The following is a 25,085-nucleotide window of genomic DNA, read 5'->3' on the forward strand; positions in this document are numbered from 1 at the left end:
TTTGGTGAGAAACACTTTGTTAACATATTAACTTTAAGATGAGTTCACCTACTTTATTTGCATTTTAAATGTAATATTTCTGTTAGATATGTTTTGTTACATCTCTATGTTCTTAGTGTGTTTAGATCTTAGTAGAAAAAATGGCAGAATTTGTGGTTTAAAGAATAATATTTTCAAATAAAATATTATAAGAGTCAGAAATACAATAATCCTCTCCGGCTACTCAAAATAAGTTTTTCTACTAAATCTTCACATTTTGCAGACATCCTAAAGTAAACATATTAAATGCACTTTCTATCTATACACACGATTGGGGAATTTACCGTTTTAGGGGGGCTGATTTAATATTTAAATAGTCTGCATACTGTACGTAGATGAAAATACTGAAATTAATTTCAAACTATATTCATGTCAAAAATGGTATATTCACCTTTCTACAGACATAATAATGTTACTAACAGGAAAGTATTATTGCGATATCTCCAGCAGTGATTACATACAGTGATTACTGGTGAAATGAAAAAGATATAGCATATAATGTCCTAAGAAATTGCTTACACTTTCTTATTTCTTCTTTCAGTACCAAGTGCTATGCCCCAGAATGCGTCTTTGGAAGTAGTGAACTCAAGAGTAAGTGAATTCCTTTCTACTGGATGACAGTGTGTGGCTGCAAGTTTTGAAATCGCTGTCCATCACAGTGGTGCTGATTATTTTATAACCATTGATCAATGAAAACCTTCAAGAGGGAATGTGCTTCAGTCTGATTTTATTAAAACCATGCAGTGTGTCAGTTTAAAACCATTTGAGATCTTTAGCACCTGAAAGAAAAGTAATTCACTGTTTCATCGTCCTATAGAGCTGGTGTATATTTTTCAGGCATATTTGTTCTACACCAGCTTGGAACATGAGGATATTGTTGATGCACAAAAAAGTAGATTGATGATGACAGCACAGCATTTACTAAAAAAAGTAATAATATGCATGATACATGCCTAATTTATGTCTCCTAAACTCTTGTGATATGCTAAGACAAGTGGAGACAAATTGTGTCAATGGGCTTTTATACATTGATGGTTAAAGATGCATTCTTCAAATGTCTAGTGCTATATCATAGTGCTGCTTATTGCCCTACAGTAATTACAGTGCATTTGTTCAGAGCTTTAAAAGTCTCTCTGCCTTCTCCATCTCTTTTACCTGTGAGGAGATGAAAAGATGAAAATAGAAGAGAAAATCTCATTTTAATAGCCTAAGGCGTACACAAAACATTACATCACAAAGTTTAGTACTAAACTGGTTGAGAATCCCATTCTATATACCCTAGCCTAGTGAATATCGCATTTTTATATTTCCAGTATCATAGGGATCCAATAATAAAGATTTGTTTTTTTTAGATTTATTGAGCAAGCACACTATTTCTTTTCAAATAAAATTAAAAAAAAACCACAAAAACATTACATGCATACCCCGGTTTAAGGACACTCACTTTAAGTACACTCGCGAGTAAGGACATATCACCCAATAGGCAAACGGCAGCTCACGCATGCGCCTGTCAGCACGTCCTTAACAGCAATACCGGCTCCCTACCTGTACCGATGCTGTGCGCAAGCGGGAAGACTATAGAGCCTGTTACAAATGTGTTATTTACATCAGTTATGCACGTATATGACGATTGCAGTACAGTACATGCATCGATAAGTGGGAAAAAGGCAGTGCTTCACTTTAAGTACATTTTCGCTTTACATGCATGCTCCGGTCCCATTGCGTACGTTAATGCGGGGTATGCCTGTACTCACATTTTTAGCTGAAATGTAAAAATACAAAAATACTTTTTCAGAAGCTTTATGGTGTGCATTGATTTCATGCTGATCCCTACAGTTTCCCATAACAATATGATCAAATTAAACTACTTTAGCTGGTTCACAGTTTTATTTTGACATTTACAGTGTGTTCAACCCCTAGTCCAAACAGCCAAGCACCCTGATAACTACAGGAGAAGCTACTAACTTGAGGAAGCCTGCTGTCCGTTTTTAAAGGTTTTGTAGTTTATATATTAATATATGTCTCATAAATGTCAGTGTTTGACCTCAAGCTCCCAGTCTGCAATAAAGTAGGTGAAAAGACTTAGCAGGATTGATATCTTTTTGTGGAGATCAGCTATAAAGTCTATTATTAATGTGACAGGAGGCATACTTCTATATTTGTCTGGTGGGATATTGCAAAGTGTTGAATTACCTTGTGTTCACAAGCTTCCTGGTATTATAGTGCTTCTGAGCATTGTTTGCATGAAAGCAGCAATGCTACATTCCCCCTTTTTTTCTTTCTTATTTGTATATATAAAGCATGTGACAATGTATAATTCTACATTCTTACTTAAGTTGGTAATTGTTTGCTGCTCCTGTTATAAATCTGTCAAAAGCCTGATTGTGTGCCTAACATAATGGCGGCTTCAGTCAGTGTCACTCATCAGATACAATGTATCCTTATATTGCTAAGGTAACATGATCTATTGTTACAGTTTGCAGCGCAAAGTGCTGGACAATTTGGCAACAACTTATCACAAACAAGAAAGTGTTGCAAATATCTTGCACTGATGGGGAGGTGGGCTAAAACCTGCTATAGAAATCAAAGGATGCTTTAAAACTCATTACAAATGGCAATAAGAGTTGAATAATAATGTTTAAAAAAATGCAGTGAGTATTATCTAATACTGCAGAACTGATTTCACGTGTTGCTGCTTTAAAGATACAGATGTCGCCAATGTTTATGTGCTGCCGGAGATGCGGCCATTGTTTTAAATCCGCCTTGTGCAAGAAGGAGGTAGGACTATTGTGACATTTCTCCGGCGGGAGGACCCCAAGAGTTGCAATAATGTCGGCTGCATCTGTATGTCTGTGGAAAACTACAATATCCATAGCAATGAGTTTTGATGTATTATCCTTTTATTAAGAAGCTTTCACTTTCTGGAAATTCATGCTGCAGGCACAGTGTTGTGCATACTTTATACTACAGTAATTATAAGTTACTCCATGCAATTGCACTCTTGGGTCTCTATCCAATACTCTGGGGGTTCTCAACTCCAGTCCTCAAGACTCCCTAACAGCACAGGCTTCAGCACAGGTGGCTCAATCAGTGGCTCAGTCTTTAACTGAGCCACCTGTGCTGAACCAGGGATATCCTTAATGCCTGACCTGTTGGGGGTCTTGAGAACTGGAGTTGGGAACCTCTGAAATAAGCTGTGTGTTAAGTTCTTATCATCTTAATGGGCCTGAAATAATCGAGAGCAAGGGAAATAGGGCTACTTTATTTTGAGTTGGAGCTTTAATGTTGACAAATTCCATAGCACTGCAGATCTGGGAAGGAACATACAGGTTTGAGAGGACAAGCCAGTTCTGTTGGACCTAAAGAGCGGTGTTCAACTCGATTATAATATACAGTAGCATGTTAGAGATAAAATATTTAGGACACTCAATATGCTATGAAACAGTCTTCCCCATGCTGAAGAAGAGAGAGCACCTCTGTAGTACTGCACAGTATATGTAACTGTGGGTTTGAAAGTAGTACTAACATGTTAGATACTAGGGGGATGGGCTTATGTTTCTTTCTGTGCCACAGAGTATTAGTAAGCAGTCTGCATGTACTATTTAAATGATATGTTGTATATTCAATAAACATTACAGTTTAAGAAGTAACAGGTTCCTGGTATGCAGACGTGTTCCTGAGAATCTCCCTGAGTGATCAGAAGTTTAAATACTAAATAGTTCACAACATGGTGTCAGAAGAAAGTGTCCCTACACAGAGGACAGAGTGAGGAGCATGTGCTTATACTGTAAGCAGATGAGCTGAGTAAGCAGTATCTTCCTCTGGACAAGACAGACAGCCTGAAGTCAGCATTAATCTGTGTACTTGTGAGTAATAACGCCATGTTACTGACTGCTTCAGCAGATAAGCATCCAACATTGCACACCACATGGAACAATTTAGACCTCCACAGGCTGTGTGTGACCAGAAATCTGGCGGAGAATTGTTGCAGATGGTCATAAAAATTACATTTATATCTCACGGCAGCCGAGCTGGATGGAAAGCCTGGGGCAACAAAAAGGCTGTATTATTACACCCTATTGGGGATGAGGAACTGGAGGCATATAATACAATGAGAATTGCACAGACAGCGGCTGAAGCAACACACACTTCAAACAGTGAGGCAGACATTTAATGCTTACTTTGAACTAAACAAAAAGTGGGGTTTTAGAAAAGCACTGGTTTTGGACGCACACGTATGAGGAAAGTAATGGCACAGACAAATTTGTCACTGAATTACAGCGTAGAGCAGCTCACTGTGAGTTCAACGATCAGGGAGAGTGCCTGAGAGACAGGATTGTTTTCAGTATAGTAGATATTCGTCTGAAAGAGAAACAGCTGGAAGCTAGAGATCTAACTAGAAAATGCCATTGAAATTTGCACAGCGAAGGAAATGATGAGGAATTCAGACTGGCTGGTACCACCATAGAAAGGAGCAAAGACATCATTTTTCAATTCCAAAATCTGAAGATATCCAAACCAACCTAGCAAGGAAACAACTGTTCACAATCCTAGATGAGAAAGATGGTTATTGGCAAATAAAACTTTACAGTGAATCCGCTGACCTTCGTACCTTTAACACACCCTGGGGCAGATACAAATTTAACCGGCTTCCATTTAACATAAAGTCGGAAAGTGAATTCTTTCAGTAGAAAAACTTGGAACCTTTTGGAGACATTGACAGTGGTCATATAATAGCTGACGACATGATTATAGCAAGCAACACAAAAGAGGAGCATGAGGTTGTACAGTACTTAAAAGAACAACGGGCTGGGCACGCAAGGTGCATTGGGAATTTAACAAGAAGAAACTTCAATACCAAATCAGTAAGGTGCACTACAAGGGCATATCATTTCAACAGATGGTGTAATGCCTGATAATGGCAAGGTGAAAGCCATCACTGATATGCCACCTCATATACTGACAAGAAAGGAGTGCAAAGATTGTAAGGTATAACAAGATATCTAGCCCAGTACATTCGGGATGAAGCAAATATAACTGCACCTCTTAGAAATTTGCTTTTCAAAGCTATGGACTGGCAGTGGCACCCGGAGCCTCTGCGAATCTGTCAGCAGTTAAATAATGCAATATCAGGTGTACCAGTTCTACATTTCTGTGGCTTAAAAGAACCAGTGAACTCTATACTAGAGTAGAATTTGAGAGTAGACTGTTATTCAAAATATCTCAAAGTGCTCAGTCTACAGGATAAAAAAAAGCACAGTCAGTCAAAGCAAGACTAAAGGCTTTATTTGGGAGACATGGCATAACATGAGAAAGAGTCTCTTACAACATAACATTTGCTAGTCGTGCATGGTTACTTTTGCCAAGAAATGGGGATTTCAAGCTTACCTTTTCAAGCCCAGGGTTTCCTAAGTCAAATGGACTGGCTAAAAGGACATTTCAAATGGTAAAGGGGATTTTATCAAAGCAAAACAACTGGTGTCTGATCCTCATTTGGTGCTGCTCAGTTTGAGAATTGGTCAGATAGCAGGTCTAAAACATAGTCCAGCACAACTATTAATGGGTTGTGTGTCAAGGTCCAACTTACAGTACCAGCATCAGCAGCTGTTTTGTAACCCAAGGTTCCCAAAATATGTCCATGCTCACAGGGAGAGCACAGACAAAGCAACATACAGGTTATGATTGAAGAGCCAAGCATCTAAAATCTGTTGAGGAAAGAGAGAGAGTACATATGGAAACACACAAAGGGATTGCAACCAGCAATTGTCCTAAAGGTCAGAGATCACCGAAGATCATATAGTGTGGTGACACCTGACAGAGATTGCTACAGAAGGAACAGAAGACACGAGACCAGATAGATCACTGATACAGCAAGGCAGTGAGTCTTCATTATCTGAAGACATTCAGCGCAACAATATAACTGATGTTTAAGTACAGGAAATGGATTTTCATCCACAGCAGGTTGAGCTAGAAGAACAGAATTAAACCACTAACAAAAGCACTAGTGAGCCCCAACAAGAAAAGGTTACAGAAAGTGGATGAGTATTAAAGGCTCCAAGTCTGTATCGGGACTTTGTATTGAGTTGAAATCTTTTGTATGAAAGTTATGAGAGAACCTTTCTTTAAGAAGGGAGATGTAGTATTTGTAACTGTGTCTTTAAAGCTAGACACAGGGGGGGAGGCTCATGTTTCTAAGGCCGCATCCATGGTTAGCGGCGAACATATGGGTGTGCCTCAATGAGGAGGGTCATAGAGCACGTGTGCGCTGAGACAACGGCGTGGCCGATTTTTCGCGCAATAAAATCGTTTGATTTTGTCACATGAGAGGTTCGCCCAAGGAGGGCGAACCAGCTCCGTGACATCATCGGCCATGCCTTTGACACGCCTCTCCGTCGCGAGGATCTGTAGTTCACAGAGCACTCGGCTCACCTGCGTGCGAGGCCATGCGCTCCGTCTCGCGCGCCTGCACCATGGACTCGGCCTTACTGTGCCATAGTGTAGTTCTGTAATGGCTGCAGATTCAACAACACTGTATTAGTAAGCAGTCTGCATGTACTATTTCAATTATGCGTTGTATCTTCAATAAACATCATAGTTTAGGAAGTAACAGGTTCCTGGTATGCTGATGTGTTCCTGAGGGTCGCCCAGAGAGATCAGAAATGTAAATACTAAATAGTACACATTCAAATGAATGAGACTGAACACTTATGCAGCACACCCAAAGCCTTAGCTCTTTAGCATCTGCATACAATTGTGCATACATTTATTTTAATTGCATTATTTTTCAATCTTACATAGTTACATAGTTACATAGTCTCATAATAGATGAGGTTGAAAAAAGACATATGTCCATCAAGTTCAACCAATACTAAATTTAGACGACAGATACTCATCCTTATTTGTATTTACAGTATTTTGATCCAGAGGTAGGCAAACCATAAAACTCAGTGAAACATCATCCAATGATATCTCACACACTTTAAGTCATTTCTCACTAGTACGAGATTTAGGGGCAGATCACTCAGGACTGTGTTTTATTGCTGACCACAAAACTGAAAAAAAAATATTACATGGATATACTGTAGAAATTCTTACTTCCTATTCCATTATCACAAATCACATCCCGTTTTGCGCATGGTAATTATGTTCCATATCTCATGCTGACACAAACAGGAATAATTAACGGGTAATCCAAGAAGCACAGTTCTAATGACACTACCAGAATGAAATGTACGGCCTTTAACAGATATTTTGGCGATTGATAAATAACCCACTGGAAGTTACAGCTAGAGATCAGCAATTTTTTATAGCGGATTTGGATCTACAGTGGATCGGCCCGTTCTTTTGGTCTGCGGATTTCAGTGGATCAATCTCAAAAAGGGCGAATCGCGTTTTGCGTAATTTTTATTATTATTGCCAACAAACGCGTGGATTCCGCAACCCGGGGATGGGTTTGTAGAATCCAATCCGTTGGCAGAGGTTTATGAATCCGCCAACGAGTTGCGGAATCCACAGATTGGATTCTACAAATCAGCCCACGGATTGTATCCAGTGGCGTTTTTTTTGATGAATCTGCACAGATTAAAACGACCAATATCTGTTTGCGGATTTTACACCGCGAAACGGATTGTGGGTGGGAAATGCGAGAAAATCCGGGAAACGGATTTGGGCAGATTCGCCCCTCTCTAGTTATAGGAAGACGCTCTCTCTTTTTTTTCCCATTCCATTTTTAATCAAGTGTAGTGAAGGAATAAAACGGATATCAGCTCTAGGAAAACAGAAAAATATATATAGATGTTTTATAATGAATACATAAATGGCAGAGCTCCCAATGGGTTATGGAGATAGGAAGACAGGGAGTAGGTTATAGGAGATGCAATAAAGGGTATATAAGAACAGATGTAAGTAGAGAGGGTACCTTTGTGGATTGAGTGGAGTCCCACTCTACCATGTACCTCCGTTTAAAGCTCTAGTCCTGACCCTGCATCTCCAACATGTCCGGTGTGGAGTAACATTACTCACTGGAAAGCACCACTAGAAAACACCCAAAAAAGCATCTGATAAAGACAACTGTGAAAACAAAAAGAAAAAACGGGCAAAAAAAATCTTTTTTTGTTTTCTCAGTTGTCTTTGTCATATGCTTTTTGTGTGTTTTTCATGTTTTAATTATTAATTGACATCAGATGTCTATTTTGTTTTTGGGGGAGGTATAAATCTCATTCTCCTCCGCCAACTGCCTACTCATTGAGAAAGCGCCACAGTGGGCGTGAAACGTGTGGGAGGAGGTTTTTTTTTGTTCTGTTCTCTTTTTTTATGTAGTTTAATAAATTGATCTTATTTTTCTACGCTGGTCAGTTTCCACATTTAATCAAGTGTAGCCTAGTGTCCCTGGCTATGGATTTCCTGGCCCTGGCACATAAGTTCTGGTAAGTGCAGGCTGTGTTAGGGTTAAATCCTTCCTCCTGAGTCAGCATGAGCAGCACACTACTAATTGTATCCAAATGTAGCCATAGCCAGGGGCAGGATAGTGGCCGTTGAAAGCGTCATGCCTGGGGAGGTGGTTATAGGTGTTAGTACCGTGGGGTGATGCCTGTTCCGCCCTCAGACCAGACCAGTTTTGGGGCAAGGTCACTAACCCCTCCCCCCCAGATATATATATGTATTTCCCAAATTGAGTGTGTGAGATTCCAGGATGTAGTCTGCTCTATAGTGAGCTTTTGTAGGTTGTTCTACCTCACCCCATCAGGGGGTGAAGGGTGATGACTAGCCCCAAGGGCTTCAAGCCTTTAGCACCACAGTACTACAGCTACCGCTTGGGGTAGCAGAGTTTGTGGGTTCCAGTTTGCTTGGGCCTGACAGTATCCCCTTGCTCACAAGCCACCCTGCTTGTCAAGATAGGATTTGTGGAAATCTTTTAGAAGATGTGGGGTGTGAATCATTTAAATATACTTTGCATATCCTATTAGCATGCCTCCCAGGTGTGCTGCTTTTTATGTGCAGGTGTCTCACCACAAGTTAATTGAAGGTGGCTTTGAGTGGATATATATATACAGGCTATATATATATATATATATAGCACTTGGTACTCGACTCTCTGTTTCATGACATCCCCAAATAAATTGAAAATGATGGTGGATTCAGGAGTATTCTCCCTAATTTTTACCTGTTCAATCTTGCAACAGATCGAATTGTGTTAAAAAAAACAAAATCCTTGAATTTTTACTAATTTGCCCATCTCTACAATGCAGACTATTGTGTTATAATGCTGAATATTTCAGAGTTTCCACAGGATTCAATGGCAATAATAACACAGAATATCACACCATAGCACACCAGCGTGTGCAGTAACTCTGGCTACAGTACAGTACATCTACAGTTTACACTGAATAAGAAACATTTAGGTATCAATTTTGCAGATTAAAGTATAGTTAATTGACCTATTAGATGATTGACCTAACATTCATGTGCATTAGATAAGTGACCTACATTCATGTGCATTAGACTCACACTCGAACAAAAGCAAATGCTCCTACAGCCAAGGTAGTATTGAGCTTTGCCTATGAAGGAAAACTTTAAGTGGGTTAAGATGTAATTCAGCATACAATTGAACCATATTTACAGAGCCAAATACAACAATTTAAAGCATGGCCTCTGCTTAAGAATGTATTTGTTTGGTGCTTTGCAAATATTGATCTCAGACAGCTGCATTATATTTTATTAGCATTGCCTATTTTCAGCTTGAGGATTGCACTTAACTGCTCCATTCAGCTTCCTTTGTCTATAATTGTTTCACAATTGGATTGTGTTTTGGAGAAGACGCATGATTAGCTTTACTAAAATAATACCATCATGTATCACTCTCAACATGTTTGCACTCATTCAGAATAAATGTAAGAAAACAGTTGGTATAATATAGGTATGCATAGAAGAGTTTGTTTTCAATTTCAATTTGGATTTTTTATTTATAATATAATAATGTTTTTTTTTGTATAGCACTGGAAGTGTATTGAGAGCATATCATTTTTGCAGGCAATGGTCCCTGCCCTGTAGAGCTTACAATCTATAAAGTGGCTTACCCAAGGTCATAAATGGAGGAAGGGGGAGAGGTAGGATGACCCTGCACAGCCAATGGAGTATGAGCATAGAGACTGGAAGTGGTGCTATCAGGGATAAAGGCGTACACTGGAAAACAAGGGACAGAATCCCAAAGGATGCACTCAGTAAGGGATAGGACTCAAAATAAATAATTTTTATTGATTATCACAAGAAAAACACATCCTAATTAAAACCTGAAAAAAGAGCGCATGTTTACCACAGCGAAGTATGGAGCGCTAACTATAAGCCTATTCCTGGGTATGGACACTGTGTAAGTGATCCAGACAAAAGGGCTAAATAGTCATTTGTAACCTGGTGGTAATAATGATATGGGTTGGTACCTGCTCGATCATGTATTGTATATACCTCCAGATACAATAGTTGGAGTAATCACATGTAAATCATATGTGAGGTGGGTGCACAAAGTAAAGTACTGATGTGCTACTACCCCCTCAGGAGAAAATGGGTTAAGGTTATTTGCCCAAGAAACTCCTATGTATATGTGAGAGACGGGTACAGAGTGGGGAAAATGACACTGCAGCCGTAGTGTTGCTGCTGATGTGATGCCTATTACCTACTAGCAAGTGGGCATCTATCTCTGCTGCATGTAGGTACGAAGAGGTTAAAGATGTGCCCCACTGTGTCAGTTCCCTTGTGAGAAGCAGCAGTGATCATCAGAGGCCACAGTTAACCAAAGGCAGTAGGTCATTAACCCCCATATCCCGGAACACATTCCAGATAGAGTATCTGAAGCGCTGAGTGAAGTCATGCAGGGATCCCTCACCAGGTCATGATAGAGACGGTACTAGTTCTAGCTAATGGGATCTGCATTTGGCCCACATCTGTGTTAGCTAACCCAAGGTCACCAGGATTTGACACCAGGGTCCCCTGCTTCAAACTCTGTATCATTGTTTTTCAGAGTCAGTGTCTTTACTCACTGTGCCGCTCCTTCACCCTTTTCCCAAATGCATTGTTGTAGAGCTTACAGACACTTGTGTGATTAATCATGTGCCTTGTATTATGGTACATAATGCATATACTTTGATTCGGAAAGGTTTGAACGGTATAGATAGTTCAATGTTCTTGTAGCCGTATTGTTGCTGGATAATATCAGGGTGAGCTAAACTAGCTCCTTGGTAGCACCAATGTCACAGCATACTTTTGAGCATTACTGCTCACACCTGTAGCTAATCCACACTGATGTAGTCTTCCTTACTCTTTTGGGCACACGGTTCCGTGACTGCCTCCCCCTCCCCCCCCCCAGTGCCGTCATGGCTGTAACCTCCCCCAGTGCCACGTTTCCCCTCAGTTTGGGTTGTGGTGCCAAAAAAAGTAAATCGTTATCTCACACAGGTACCTCAGGGGCACTTATTTTTGTGCACAAGGAACATTGAACTGGCAAATAGGAAGTGGACGCGTCTGCTTTTAAAGGAAGCCAGGCAAAGGGGGCTCCAGGTGTGAGCAGTGAGCAGCTCAAAAGTATGCTGTGACAGTGGAGCTATCCAGCAGCTGGTCTTGCTCATAGTGCTGGAGCTGCTGCCCAGAACAACTGAGGTCTGATCCTATTGGGCCTGGCACCAGCACTTCTATCCTCCCAGTGCACCTCAGACTTGTCAATATAGTTCTTATAGAAATCTTTTTAGGAAGTGTGGAGTGTGAGTTGTTTAAATATACTTTGCATATCTCAGCATCTCTCCAAGGTATCTAAAGTGTATTCCTTTCTCAGCACAGGTGTCTCTCCATATGTTATTTGAATGGAGATTTGAGGGGATACATATTGTGCTTGGGACTAAATTTAAAAAAATATGTTGGTTGGTCACATCTGCAAACATATTTTTAAAAATCCAAACCCGTCAGCAGGTTTTAGTTACAGAATAAAAATAACCTGCCCTTTTGACATTGATCACTGGAAATCTGTGGCTGAAAAGAATTTGCAAATTTGTGGCTGATTTGAATTTCAGCAAATATTTCACCCATCTCCAGTTCTGCGACAAGCTCTGTACATCAACGGACTATGCACAAATGCATCAAACAAACACTATGCAATCAGTTATTAATTATAGGCTTGTCTTTGCTCTCCATCATCGAACGAGGTGCTCAGAATCACTTGTTTTGTGCGTATTTTATATCTTTTTTTCTTTGGTTAGTGATAACAATTCGACCCTTTTCAATGACACTATTTTATTTATGAGGTTTATTATTGAGGCTGTTGAGTGGGTTGTTTGATATTTTATTTTTGCAAAACAGAAGTGAATGCATGTGGTTACATTTTTCCTATCCCACACAAAACAAATATCCAACTTGCAGCTGGCTAAAGTGAACATACAAGCTTCAAAATCTTCCCCCGCAGACTCTGCCGCTTCTTGGGATGTTAGGTTATTTCTGCAAGAGGAATGGGCTGATTTGAAGCAAGGGATACACTTTTAAGCTATAAAGATGACTAGGGTTTTATAGATGATTTATAGAGTGAAGGATCAGACACGCAAGCTAACATTAAGAAGGATAGTCAGATAATACAATAAAATGTCTATTTGTTAGTATCTTCCTTGTAAACCAATTTACTCAATGTGTGGGATTTTTAAGATGCAATAACAATTCTGCAGCTTGACTTGTTATGGATGACTAAGGCTTTATATTTGGCAATTCTGGCACATGCGTTTTTAACTTCTTTTGACAACTAAAGGTAAACCATGTAGTAAATAACAAACGTAAAAAAAATATGTGCAGCCCATCAAATATTATTTTAATCGTTTTTCCTTGGACAATACCAGACATTCCATGCAAATAACATATACAAAGTGAAGAGGCTATCTAGTGGCTATTTATAGTTATAATAAAAATAACCAAAATCTAATCAAAACTAGTTTATGACGATAACGCTGCAGTCAATCAACTTTAGTGCTTGGGGATTGAAGATGACTATGTTGTTGATGCAAAAAAGTAAAATACAGTATAGCAGTATGATTCACATGCCATTTGTCATAAATAAGAAAGGCAGTGAAGCATTGCAGGTTTATAACAAGAAGTTGAGATGAAGTGACTGACCCATTATTTCTTCACAAAGGGCACTTATTTTGACCCTAATCAATCACTCACTATTACTTATCATTTTGAATCTAAAATAAATCATGAAAAACAAGGAAGGCACACTACATTGCTATTTTACAAGCGTTCGCAACGGTGTCATTGCACTGCTACGCTCACAGAAATGTCAGTGGCGGAAAAAACATTGTCTGTCATTATCAAAAACACCTGGAAGCTCAAACATAAAAAGAAATAAAATAAATACACTCTTTGAGATTGACAAAAACCCAAATTAAAAAAGTTGTTCAGTGCCATTGCTATTAACCTCTGCTTCGTAAACCATTGTTATTTTGCATGCTTTTTATATTGTAATGAAACAAGTCTGTTTTGAGAGATTGCCCTAGTCTATTATATAGTACTAGTATTTAAGAAAAAAGGCTACAAAATGTATCAAGTCTATTTAACTTGATATTTTCTCAAATGTATCTAGTAGTCTTAGAATAACTTCTAGTGGAATATACCATGCATGGTGATTTTATTAAGCAGTGGATAGGGCTTCAAACCTCGTCATGTCAAATGTTCGACCTACGAAGTTCATTCAAACCTTTCGTTATTCATTAAAAACCGCGCAAAATCACACAATTCCTCATAAGGGTCCTATTCTAGTAGCTGCGAGCAGTGCATAACCGTGCAGAAAGAGCACTTTTCGTCGTATATGCACATTGCCATTTTCCTAAAGTCCTTCTCATATACCAAAAACGTGTGAGAAAGGCTTTTTTAAATGCGATTTCGTTCTGCAAATCAGGGCGACATAACCAAAATGCCTCAATCTCGCAAATTGTGCTAATTAAAAAAAAAATGTTTAGGATTGATGTTACTTTCCATTGCAATCCTTTTTTCATTTTCAATTTTGGCTAATCTGGATTGCTCCTGTTTTACATTCCTTATAACTCTGACATGATGCCTCTGTCCCTTGTGCTTTTAAGCCTCTATACGACTGCCTCTTCTTTTTAATTTCCTCTACAAGCTATTTATTTAGCCACATTGGTTTAGACCTGTTTCTTTTATATGTATTACCCAAAGGTACACACTGATAAGTGCACTTATCTAACAATTTAGAAAGACAAATTAAAATATTTAAATTTCTTAGTTTATTAAAAGCTGCCTTTCTAAAACGTAAAGTCTGTGTTGAGCCTGTGTAATATTCATTTTGATCATTTATTTTAAATAAGACCATGTTATGTTCACGGTTTCCCAAGTGATCACTGATTTGAATAGACCCTCTCCTGATTGGCTCTCCAATAATTTTAGTCATGTACTTGTCTTTTAGCATCCCCAAAAATCTGTTCCCTTTTTGTTGTAATGCTAAACTCATTGCTCCAGTCTATGTAAGGATAGTTAAAATCACCCAGTATGAAAATATGACCTAGTTTTGATGCCTTCTCCATTTGCAAAAAATATTCTGGTTTCCTCAATCTTGCAGATATTTGGTGGTTTATAGCATATTCCTACTGTACAAACATTTTCTTTGTACTTTTACCTCCACTGCTAATTTCTATCCACAAGGTCTCACATTTTCGTCATTCCCTTCAATTAACTGCCCAGTCATGAGTTTCATACCACTGTGTTTCAGAAATGCCTATGATATCATACTGCTCCCTTCTAGGTTTTAATTCAAGCTCCCTCAGGCTTTTTGCACTAATAAGCATGCATTTAAGTTTTTTTTCCTGACTATGCTACTGTTATCTTCTCTACTCCAATTGGATTTCGTTTTTAGAAGTTTTATAGTATTATCTGTATTTAATATGGGTGTCTCCCTGCCTGACAAGCTCCTACTTCCCCTAACTCCACCTCCATGACCCATAGCTATTTCCCAGTTCCTATCTATTTTTTCTAGTCCATTACCTCTTGCTTGTTACACCACTCTCCTTTAGTTTTTAAAATCTCCTCCAACCTTTTTAACATCATCCCCCATAGCACAGAAGATCCCTCTTCGTTGAGGTGGAATCCATCCCTACTATAAAGATAGAACCTCTCAAAGAAAGATTCTCAGTGCTCTAAAAATGCCAAACACCCTTTCCTACACCCCTTTCTTAGCCATGCATTAACCTCCAATGTCACCCTGGGATGGTGCATGACACTGGTAGTATTTCTGAAAATACTACATTTATGGTCCTTGCATTAAGCATTCAGTCTAGATCCCTGAAATAATTTTTTAGGACTTTCCATCTTTCTTTAACATTGTAATTGGTGCCAATTTGTACCATGACACCGGGTCAATCACAGCCCCGCCCAACAATCTCTCTACCAGATCCACAATGTGTCAAACCAAAGCACCCAAAAGACAACAAACTGTTCAGTTCATGCAGTCACGTCAACCGATTGCCCTGTCTACCCTCCTAATAATTGGAGTCCCCTATCACCACAACCTGCCTAGGTCTCTGAGAATCCTGAGTTCCCTCTGTGATGGAGGAATCAGTCTCCACCAGCCTTGCCATTTCTTCCCTAACTCCCCCCCAATATCTTTACTCAATCTGGTAAATCTATAGGGATGGATCAGCTCAGAATTGGTCTGCCTTTTCCTCGTCCCTCTGCTTCCCCTTCTAACTGTTACCCAGCTACCTACCTGTTCATTTTCCTCACTCACAGCTTCACCCTCTGCATCACCAGTCCCAGCCAGGGCCTACTCAGTGAACACTAAACTCCTTTCAAGATTGTCAATTTCCCTATAAGCTGCAAGTACTGTTGTATCCTCAGATCAGAAATCTGAGATGCCAAAGACCTGCTCACACGTCTCACAGCGGTATGCAATCTGGAACAGCCGCTCCAAGTGCACATACATGTGGCAAGATGTGCATTGTGTGGCATTCTCAATCCTGCTCATTATTGCAACTTTGGAGTATTAAATGCCAATAAGACCCTGTACTTCTATATACCTTGAAAAGACACATGGAATTCCCAGCACTCTAAGTATCAAAAAATGCCAAAACAAAGTAATGACTTAGCAGTAAAAATATATTTACTGACTCGAAGGTACAGCAGGACTAGTGCATAAAAAAACCATACTGTAATTGACATAAAAAACAGCGTACAGACGTAAATAATGATCACAATGATACTTATCCAGAAAATGGAGGGTATGTATAATCCAGCACAGCAGATGAAATGGATCTGCAGGGGAGACTAGATTATATTGGAAGGGAGAAACAACAATGGGGTCAAACATGGGGAAAGTTAGAAGTGTAAAAAATAGTGGGGGGGGGGGGGGAGCGGGAAATATATCAAGGTTGAAAAAAGGCGTACACAAAAACTTAGATAAGGGGGCAACGGTTTGGGGGACAATCCCCGTCTTCAGGCCCATTCCCAGAGGCCAAGCGCCAGTTATTAGAATTATAATAGGCCCCTAACAGCCCTACAAATTTGCGGATTTGCTTTGTTGAATTTTCACACAATCAAATTTAAAAATGAATACTGTAGAGACGACTTTTTTTGAAGACACAAATTCGTGAAATGTCACACTCGTAAAGAAACGTCATTGCCGCAGAGGATTTTGACGAAATATTGTTCCATTTCTACTCATACCCAACAGAGAAAAGAATGTTGCACCTATTCTGAGAAAGTCAAAAAATGTGATCCTAAAAAAATAAATTAATAATAAAATAGTAGCGGTTTCAGAGGGTGACAAATTTTATTTTACAGCATTATTTTTGCAAAAGACAAAACTACTATAGAATTTAACTCAATCCCTTAGACACGAGGCTGCCCACTTATTTATATACTCCTCCCATAATACATGTATTTGCGGATTTCGATTTTTAATTTTTAATAGGGAAAAAAACAACCCCATACAGTATCTGCCTTTTTGAGACTGATCTGAGAAAATCCACGGCTGAAAGGAGGGTGCAAATCCTTGGCGGTTTCATATTTCTGCCAAAACTTTGCCCATCTTTAATTACCACTGAGTCCATGCAAATAATTCTCCAAGATTCTGGCAGGAGTGTTTATGAATATTTGTTTATTTTTTTGAGACTTTCTACTTAGACACGATGGAAGTGTTTTTCCACATCTACCTGATAAATAAGTAATAGAAATGCAGTTCCTAGCTTAAGAAAAAGTTTTATGATATGTATTGTGCACAAGGTAGTAATTGAGAAGTTTGCAGAAGAATATGTCAAACCTCCATCCAATTGAGATTTTTTTATTATTCTATTATATTATAAACTTAAAAGCTATATGGCTTTCTTTCAGTCTCTTTTGCCTTTCAGGAGCATTCATATTAAAAAACATTCCTCCCAGGTTTCCCATTTTCTTATACTTTCAACTTTATTATTTATATTTATCGTATATACTATTCCAGAATTCAGACTCTGTGGTATCAGGTTTATTTTTGAAGAAGTTTATATCATAAATTAATCTGTATGCGTCAATTCATGTTATTTTTTCATTCCAGGTGTATAAGAGTCAATTTAATTTATAAGCACTGGTTCTCATCCAAATTAAGGTTTTATCTTGCATTCATTAGGAAGTTATTATTCCTATTGTAATTGTTACATTAGTCAATATTTTATCAAGGTCTGTGTTTGCATTGCAATCTTTATATTTAATAAGCATTATATTTAATTTGGTCAGACCAGATAAAATATAGTCTGAGAGTACATCAGTTATTAAGTTATCTACAAGAGACCGTTAAATCAAATCTACAATTTGCCACGTGCCCACAGCCCTGGCACATCGTTTTCCTTGGTGCTTGGATCAGAAGGAGAGGATATGGTAGTAAGTTTGTCCATGTTTGCTTCCTTGAAGATGGACCACTTCTTAGATCAGAATCAACATAAAAAAAGGCTTATGCACTAAAAGATACATAACTGCAAACCTGAGATGCTTTCTCCTGAGCAGCTAGACATTTTTGACATGTTTGAACCACAAATGTAGTGTGTCACATTGTTCTCCCAGATAACACAATATATCCCCATTATAATGCAGAATATCACAGAGTTTCCATGGGACTCAAAGGCAGAATATAGATATTCTTTGGCTACGGCCCCAGTACATACGTTGCACGCGCGCCTGCTGGGCTGGCGGCGCGTGCAGCAAGATCCCCGGTCTGCAGTGAGCTGCACGGGAGAAAGACAGGGGGGGGGACAGTGGAGTGCCAGGGGCGTGGCCATGATGTGACCCGGCAGGGTCGCCCTCATTGGCTAAACCGCCAGGGGGCGTGGCCTAGCGCTCCATCGCTAGAGCTGATCACAATTTTAAAGTCAGCCTGAAAAACTCGCCGCGCAGCGTGGCGGCCACCCCTCGCAGCGGGTACGGCACCATTAAGGGGCAGCTCTTGTCCCAAGCCTTAGGGCAGCATATCATATTGTAACATGTCCCACCATTTACTGCCAGGGAACCATGAACCAGGAACCATCTATATACCTCATTTATCCAGTTTCTCCCTTTATTTACACTTCGAATCTACCCAAATCCATTTCCCGGATTTTCGCTGATGTTACCCCCAAAATCCGTTTCACAGTTTAAAATCTACAGACAGATTTTGGCGGTTTCAATTTGTGAGGATCCACCAAAATCCGCCATTGGAAACAACCCGTGGGTAGATTTGTAGAATCCAATCCCCGGATTCAGCAATACGTTGGCGGATTCTCAAGAATTCGCCAACGGATTGCTCAATCCATAGATTGGATTCTACAAATCTGTCCACGTTGCAGAATCCGCAAAGTCTATTGGTAATAATAATAAAACATCTGCAAAATACGATTCACAATTTTCGAGATTGAAATCTGAAATCAGAGGACCAAAGGAACCGGCCGATCCGCTGCGAATCCAAATTCGCAAGAAAAATTCACCCATCTCTATTTACACTGCCTCTTAGAGCCATCTAGATTATAGAAGCTTCTAGACCCCCGAGGCTAGACAAGAACAAAGAACTTAACCCCACACCAGAGCATGGCCGTTCATCAGACACATATTATTGCCAAGGAAATGCCATTTTCTGATGTAAAGCATTTCTTCTCTGATGCCTGGTCTCTGTACCTCTTAGGAAGTTGTTCATTAAACTATAATAGTGTTGATCGGGGGAATTTCGCAGTTCATTAATAAACCCCTTCATCTGTGAAAAATAACAGTATGTGCTTTTAATGAATGCTTAATTTTCTATAGTACATTTTATAAAGTGACTAGACATTGTATTTTAAACTTTACGTATTCCTGTTTCAATTGTCTAAATGCATCTCATAATCAAATAATTGTACAGTACTTCAGGGGACAACTTAAATCTTAGCGTGAAAGTAGATACAATTAAGAGCAAAACATATTTTCTTCAAGGCTGCTGCTGATGCTGATAACAAGTGCTTATTGAGCAACTTAGAAAGCATCCGTAAGTTCCACAGGAAACATTACTTTCAGACGTCCAGGGAGGGAGAAGTTGCTAACCATTTCCTTCATATCTGTTCCTATACCTGAACATTGGGCTGGAGGCCGTATTACCATTATATTGGTATTAATACTACAGCCTTCAGCTTGTCATATCTTCTGGTAGGAACCGTACGCTTGAAATTGGTACCAATGGACCAATTGGTGGTTTAGACCAGGTAGATATTTCTACACATATATTATGTTTTATATCTATTGATATAATTGCAGTTGCTGACGCATTTCTTTTTTAAGTTTCACTACTACTTGTTGGGAGCAGCATCTATGGTAAAACATGTATGTCGACTTTTATGACAGTGAATTAATTGTCCTACAAAATGTATATAGACTTTAGCGACAGTGAAGTAATTGTCCTACAGTATGTGAGCTACAGTATTTGATTGCTTGATGTAGGGATTCTGGAATCCAATAAGGCTAATAAGAATGCATTTCATGAGTTTACCTAAAATACCTCTCATTGACCCTGGGTCTTGCAAGCCTTTCTAATGGAAGATAGCTTATAAGTGACTCAGCAGGGAATCAAGGTTATAGAAAGATGATCTAATAAAGTTTACATATATAAGAGATTCATTTAATTTGTGAACCAGTTTGTTTTCTAACTACAGATATAATTGTTTTGAAGCTATAAAAGTGAGAGTACTTCAAGGTTTAAATGATTCTCTTGTGAAAGATAAGTTCTGTAGGATTATTGCTTTGGTGTCACTGAGAGCTCTCACTGAATCCGTAATATTTGATTTCTCTTTGAACACAGGCAACATGACTGAGTTTTCAGAGGTCTCAAAGGCAAATTTACTCAGCAACAAGATTCATATTAAGAGCTGTCTATTGTTTTCTTCCAGAAAGATTTTTTTTTTTAGCCTATTTACTTGATGGGCCTTAGGCTGTAGGTTCTACGGCTTTGTGGAAATCAGAGCAATCCAATTTGAACATCAAAGTTATAGCAAAATCAATAATAAAAAAACTTTCTCGTTGGCTCTTTTTGCTTATGAGACATAGGACACTTTCGAGCACATCTCTCCAGTTAATAACTATAGACTATCTCTATCTTCTACCACAAATAAGGTCAAGTATGTCATCTTTCTTAAAATAAAAAAGGGAGACATTGGAATACTTTTATTGTAAAACGTTTATAGTTAATGAGGGTTCCATACAAATGACATTTTCAACATTTTGATTTCTCTTCACTTATTAACTTAACCTATCTGATAAATCATTCAGATTTGTACTGAGGATATGTAAAGTCTCCCCTGGATAGAAGCACAGATTTAACACCCACGGCTTTGGCCTTTGTTTGCATGGAGAGAGACCACTTTAAGGAAAGAGTTACTGGATGGCATTGGAGACACAGTGCTCTGAATACTTTGAAGTTTGTTTATTTACTTTGGGTTGTAATTGATCATGTCTTATTTGTTTTCCGACTCATATACAACTGAATAACCCTTCTAAACCTCAAATATTGTAAATTATTTCTGAGGCAGATTATTCCCATCCCAGCATGCTACAGTATATGGCTTGTTGAATCATTATCTAGGGCTTTTCCATTGTCTTTTATATCTATATTTATCTAAAATGTATGCTGAGTTTATTTAAAGAGATATTGGCCAAGGTTTGTTTGTAAAAACAGAATCATTTTTATTTGACAAGGTTATTTCTTTGATGTAGGTTGTAATTAAGTATATCCCCCAAATAGACATTCTTGAGAGGATACTAGGAGATTATACCATTAAATTACTCTTCAACTATATGTCAGCAAAATCCCCAAATAAGGATGGATGAGCGATTAAAGAAGGTTGCATGAAGGTATGACTTTTAGGATAATGGACAGACTGGTTTTTTTTTTATAGACATTGCTTTCCATGTCACTTGCACTACAATGACTCCTTAAAGGATGACTGTTAGCCATTAGATAGTTTCAGAATAAATATTATCCTTGGGGCATATCACAGATTGAAAGATAATAGTTTCAATGTTCAAAACTTTGCATTATTTAATCATTTTTAATAAATGGCTTAATTTCATATAACATTGTAGAATACACTTTTGTAAAATAAAGTTGAATATTGTACGAACATTTCTTCTTCTTTTTTTTTATCAGTAATAGCATTATTGTGAATTATGAGGTTCACTTATTTCAGAGATGTGGGACTGTGCTAGTGGTACACTTTACCGTGCATATAACTAAAATACCTACAGGTGCAGCCACGAGTATCCGAATGCTTTCCTTGGAAAATCTGGGGCACTCTAACAGTAATGCTGCAACATTTCTGTGACATTTCTGCAGACAGACTAATGGCCCATGGGATTAATACAGCGGGGTCCCTGGCAGTCCCATTCAAACGGAATGATTGCCCCAGATTTTCCAAGGCAAGTGTTCGGATATTCATGGCTCGAAACGCATTGGTGGGGGGTCTAGTACCCCACAATGTTGTTGTACTCTTTTTGTAGAATTCATTAAATCTTTTTGTATGGGAACCAGCTCTCTTTATTAATCCTTATTTGCTGATCCTGTGTGGCTGCTGGTGCCTGCTTTTTCCTATCTGCATACTTTTGGATATTCATGGCTAGATCTGTAGCACTACATTTACAGCAGCAATCACACCATTTTGCCCCCCTTTTTTAACAGTATGGGAACCTAGGTGTCCCGAGATACAAAACATTTTTAATCTATACCCTAAATACCCTGAAATATGGGTAGGAGAAAGTCATATTTAGTAGAGTACCCATTGATTGATATACCTCCCAGTGCCCATTGATTGATATACCTTACATTTATCTATAAAACACATGGAGAGATAACTGTGAACACACCAGAGATACCGGGGAAAAAATAAAAATCATGTTCTACTTGCTCCTTCTCGCACTTTCCACCACATGTCCCAAACTCCCCCACTTCCTGGTGGTCTCACCCTCTTTCTAGTCCCTTCCCCTGCAAAGAGGCTTCAAATGTCATGCGACCCCCTCACTGGTTCAGATTCTTCCCTCTTCTTTCTCACACTGAACCAGGGGAATCCGTGTCTCTTGGAATTAGAAATGTGTCAACTTTTAGACTAAGTTTGTGAACCTGGTGAAATGTTCAGTCTTGTTAAACTTCGAAACGTCAACGTTTTTCAAAAGTAAAAATAACACAGCCTGAAATACAGGTATGGACGGGGTGGGGGGATGAGTGTCACGGTAGCGCTGCCCGCAGACCAGATCCGTCCCTTTCACTGAGGTGGGACGTAAGATTACACGCACCCGCAGCAGTAGGAGCGTGTCCGGAGTGTGGTGATTGCGTGGCCAGGCCAGGAGACTATAGCTATATTACTTGCCGGATCCGGAGAGTAGAAGTGCCGTAGTGGTTGCCGAAGCCGAGATCAGGGAGCAGAGAGGTCTGGGAGGTCGAGGTACAAGCCGAGTTTGGGGGATGAGAGAAGCAGCGTAATCAGGGGGAAGCCGGAGTCAAGAGCCAGAGAGAGTCGTCAGCCAAGCCGGATCAGAACCTGAGGAGCACTGTAACGAAGACACGATTAAAGCACACATCCACCAGAACTAAGTCTATGCAGAGCAAAGTTTGCAGGGCAGGACAGGGGTAATAAAGGTAGGAGACCCAATAGGACCAGAGGGCAGGACCAGAGTGTGCTGAGGAGCCACAGCTGATTGGTGCAGGTATTTAGAATACTCTTGGCACAGCTGATCAGGAGGAGGGAACCGGCATGAGCTGTGTGGAAGCCGGGGGGCGTTGTCAGAGCCTGAGAGGGGTGAATAAATTATAGCTGGGGACGCGCGCTCTGTAAGCGTGTCCCACGCGTGTCCCAGCAAGATGGCGGCCGCATGTCCCGACGCCGGCTACGAAGGGAGAGAGTTGCGGCGGAGGTACTGGTGAGTGGGGGCTATTGGGGGGATGGAGCGATTGCGCCGTGGCTCCTTACAATGAGAGAGGAAAACCTTGAAAAGAGCCCATTGAATTATATACCTCCTGATAAATGAACCTATACTCCATGTGGTGAGATACAGTATATATCAGGCAAACAAAATAATCTTGCTCAAAAGAAATGGTGATAATTACCAAGATAATTATTGGTATAAGCTTCTTATACAGTATGTACATTAACGTCCCCTTTCTTTCATTCTTCAAATTAAGCAAACATTTATTTGTACCTTCATCCTTATTAGTCCTTTGTCATTATTATTCATATATTCACCAACAGTATTGCCCACCAGGGTATAGAGCAGCGGGATTGTGGAAATCTCCATAGTCTTAGGGTCGCAGCTCACGCCGATGCAAACCCCAGGTGATCAACATCTGTATTCCATGAAGAAAATACACATTCTTATGGACTATATACTCTGTTAATCCAGAGAACTGGTACTCACTAACTTGAGTTGCTTTATGAACATGTAGACTTCATGGGGCATTGTAGGCGTGCAGACTGCATCTAAAATTCAGATACACACAATTCTCCAACAAGGCAGTGCACTGCCAAAAAAGCAAAAGATTGCTAGAATGCGGAAAAATCGTATTTTTTTTAAACCATGTAAAAGGAGGCACACAAACCTCCAACATGTTTCATGCCCAATCCAGCAGTTTGTCATGGAGTGTACAGTATGTATCCTAAAAAATTGAAATAGCGTCTTTCTGAAATAATATGATTAATCTGGTCAAATGACATAGCGGGGCCAGATGCTTATGATGTCACAATATTAGAAAAAAAAAATATATGGATGCTCAGCGTTAACGCCAAAGGAGTCCTGTACACACATAAATGCACATAAAAATATAACCAACAAAACTAAAAAGTGCATAAATAAACATACCACCTAATATTCCTCCATATACACAGAGACAAGTTGATCATAAATCCATTACAAAATATACCATAATGATGGGAACAGTACTAAAAAGACAATCATTACAAAATTACTAAGAATAACTAAAAATTTACTATAAATACAAGAAGTAACAGAAAGTTACCTGTTCTATGCTTCCCTTTGTAAGTCAGCTCAAATACTCTCTAGGATACTTAACACATAATTTACACAACTATCGACCAGTCTCAGCAACATGATCCAGATCATAAAAAAAATCCTCTGGGTTCCCACTCTGTATTTAAACCCTAAGGCATTCAAGTTTGTAAAGTAAAAATCCAATATAGTTTGTGGTGGTTCAAGAGATTGTTTCTATCCCCTCCGCAAGCTAGAATTGAGCTGTGTTTTATTCCTATAAATGAAAAATTATTGATACAACTCAACCCCGTTATAGCGCGGTCCTCGGGGGCCATCCGATCCGACCGCGCTATAACCGGGGTCGCGATAATTAAAAAAATCAAAAAATGGCGGCCGCTCGCCCAATTGGGAGGAGGGGGATGAGGGAGGAGGGGGGAGGAGGTAGAGTGAGGTGCTGGCAGCCCTACATGATCCCCCAGCAGCCACCCTACATCCCTCAGCAGCCCCAGTGATCCCACAGCAGCCGCACTTCCCCCCAGCAGCCACACTTCTCCCCCCCAGCAGCAGCC

At 39.5% G+C, this 25,085-nt stretch overlaps 1 protein-coding gene across 1 annotated transcript in view; it reads left to right on the forward strand.

Moving 5' to 3' along the window:
* Positions 1 to 25,085, forward strand: part of DCC (DCC netrin 1 receptor) — an 837,937-nt gene that overhangs the window by 656,757 nt on the left and 156,095 nt on the right. Inside the window, exon 12 of the mRNA XM_075586416.1 lies at positions 581 to 630. Within this exon, the coding sequence (XP_075442531.1) occupies positions 581 to 630 (50 nt within the window). The remainder of the gene's footprint in view (positions 1 to 580; positions 631 to 25,085) is intronic.

The sequence above is a fragment of the Ascaphus truei genome, chromosome 1 (assembly GCF_040206685.1).
Source record: "Ascaphus truei isolate aAscTru1 chromosome 1, aAscTru1.hap1, whole genome shotgun sequence".
NCBI lineage: Eukaryota > Metazoa > Chordata > Amphibia > Anura > Ascaphidae > Ascaphus > Ascaphus truei.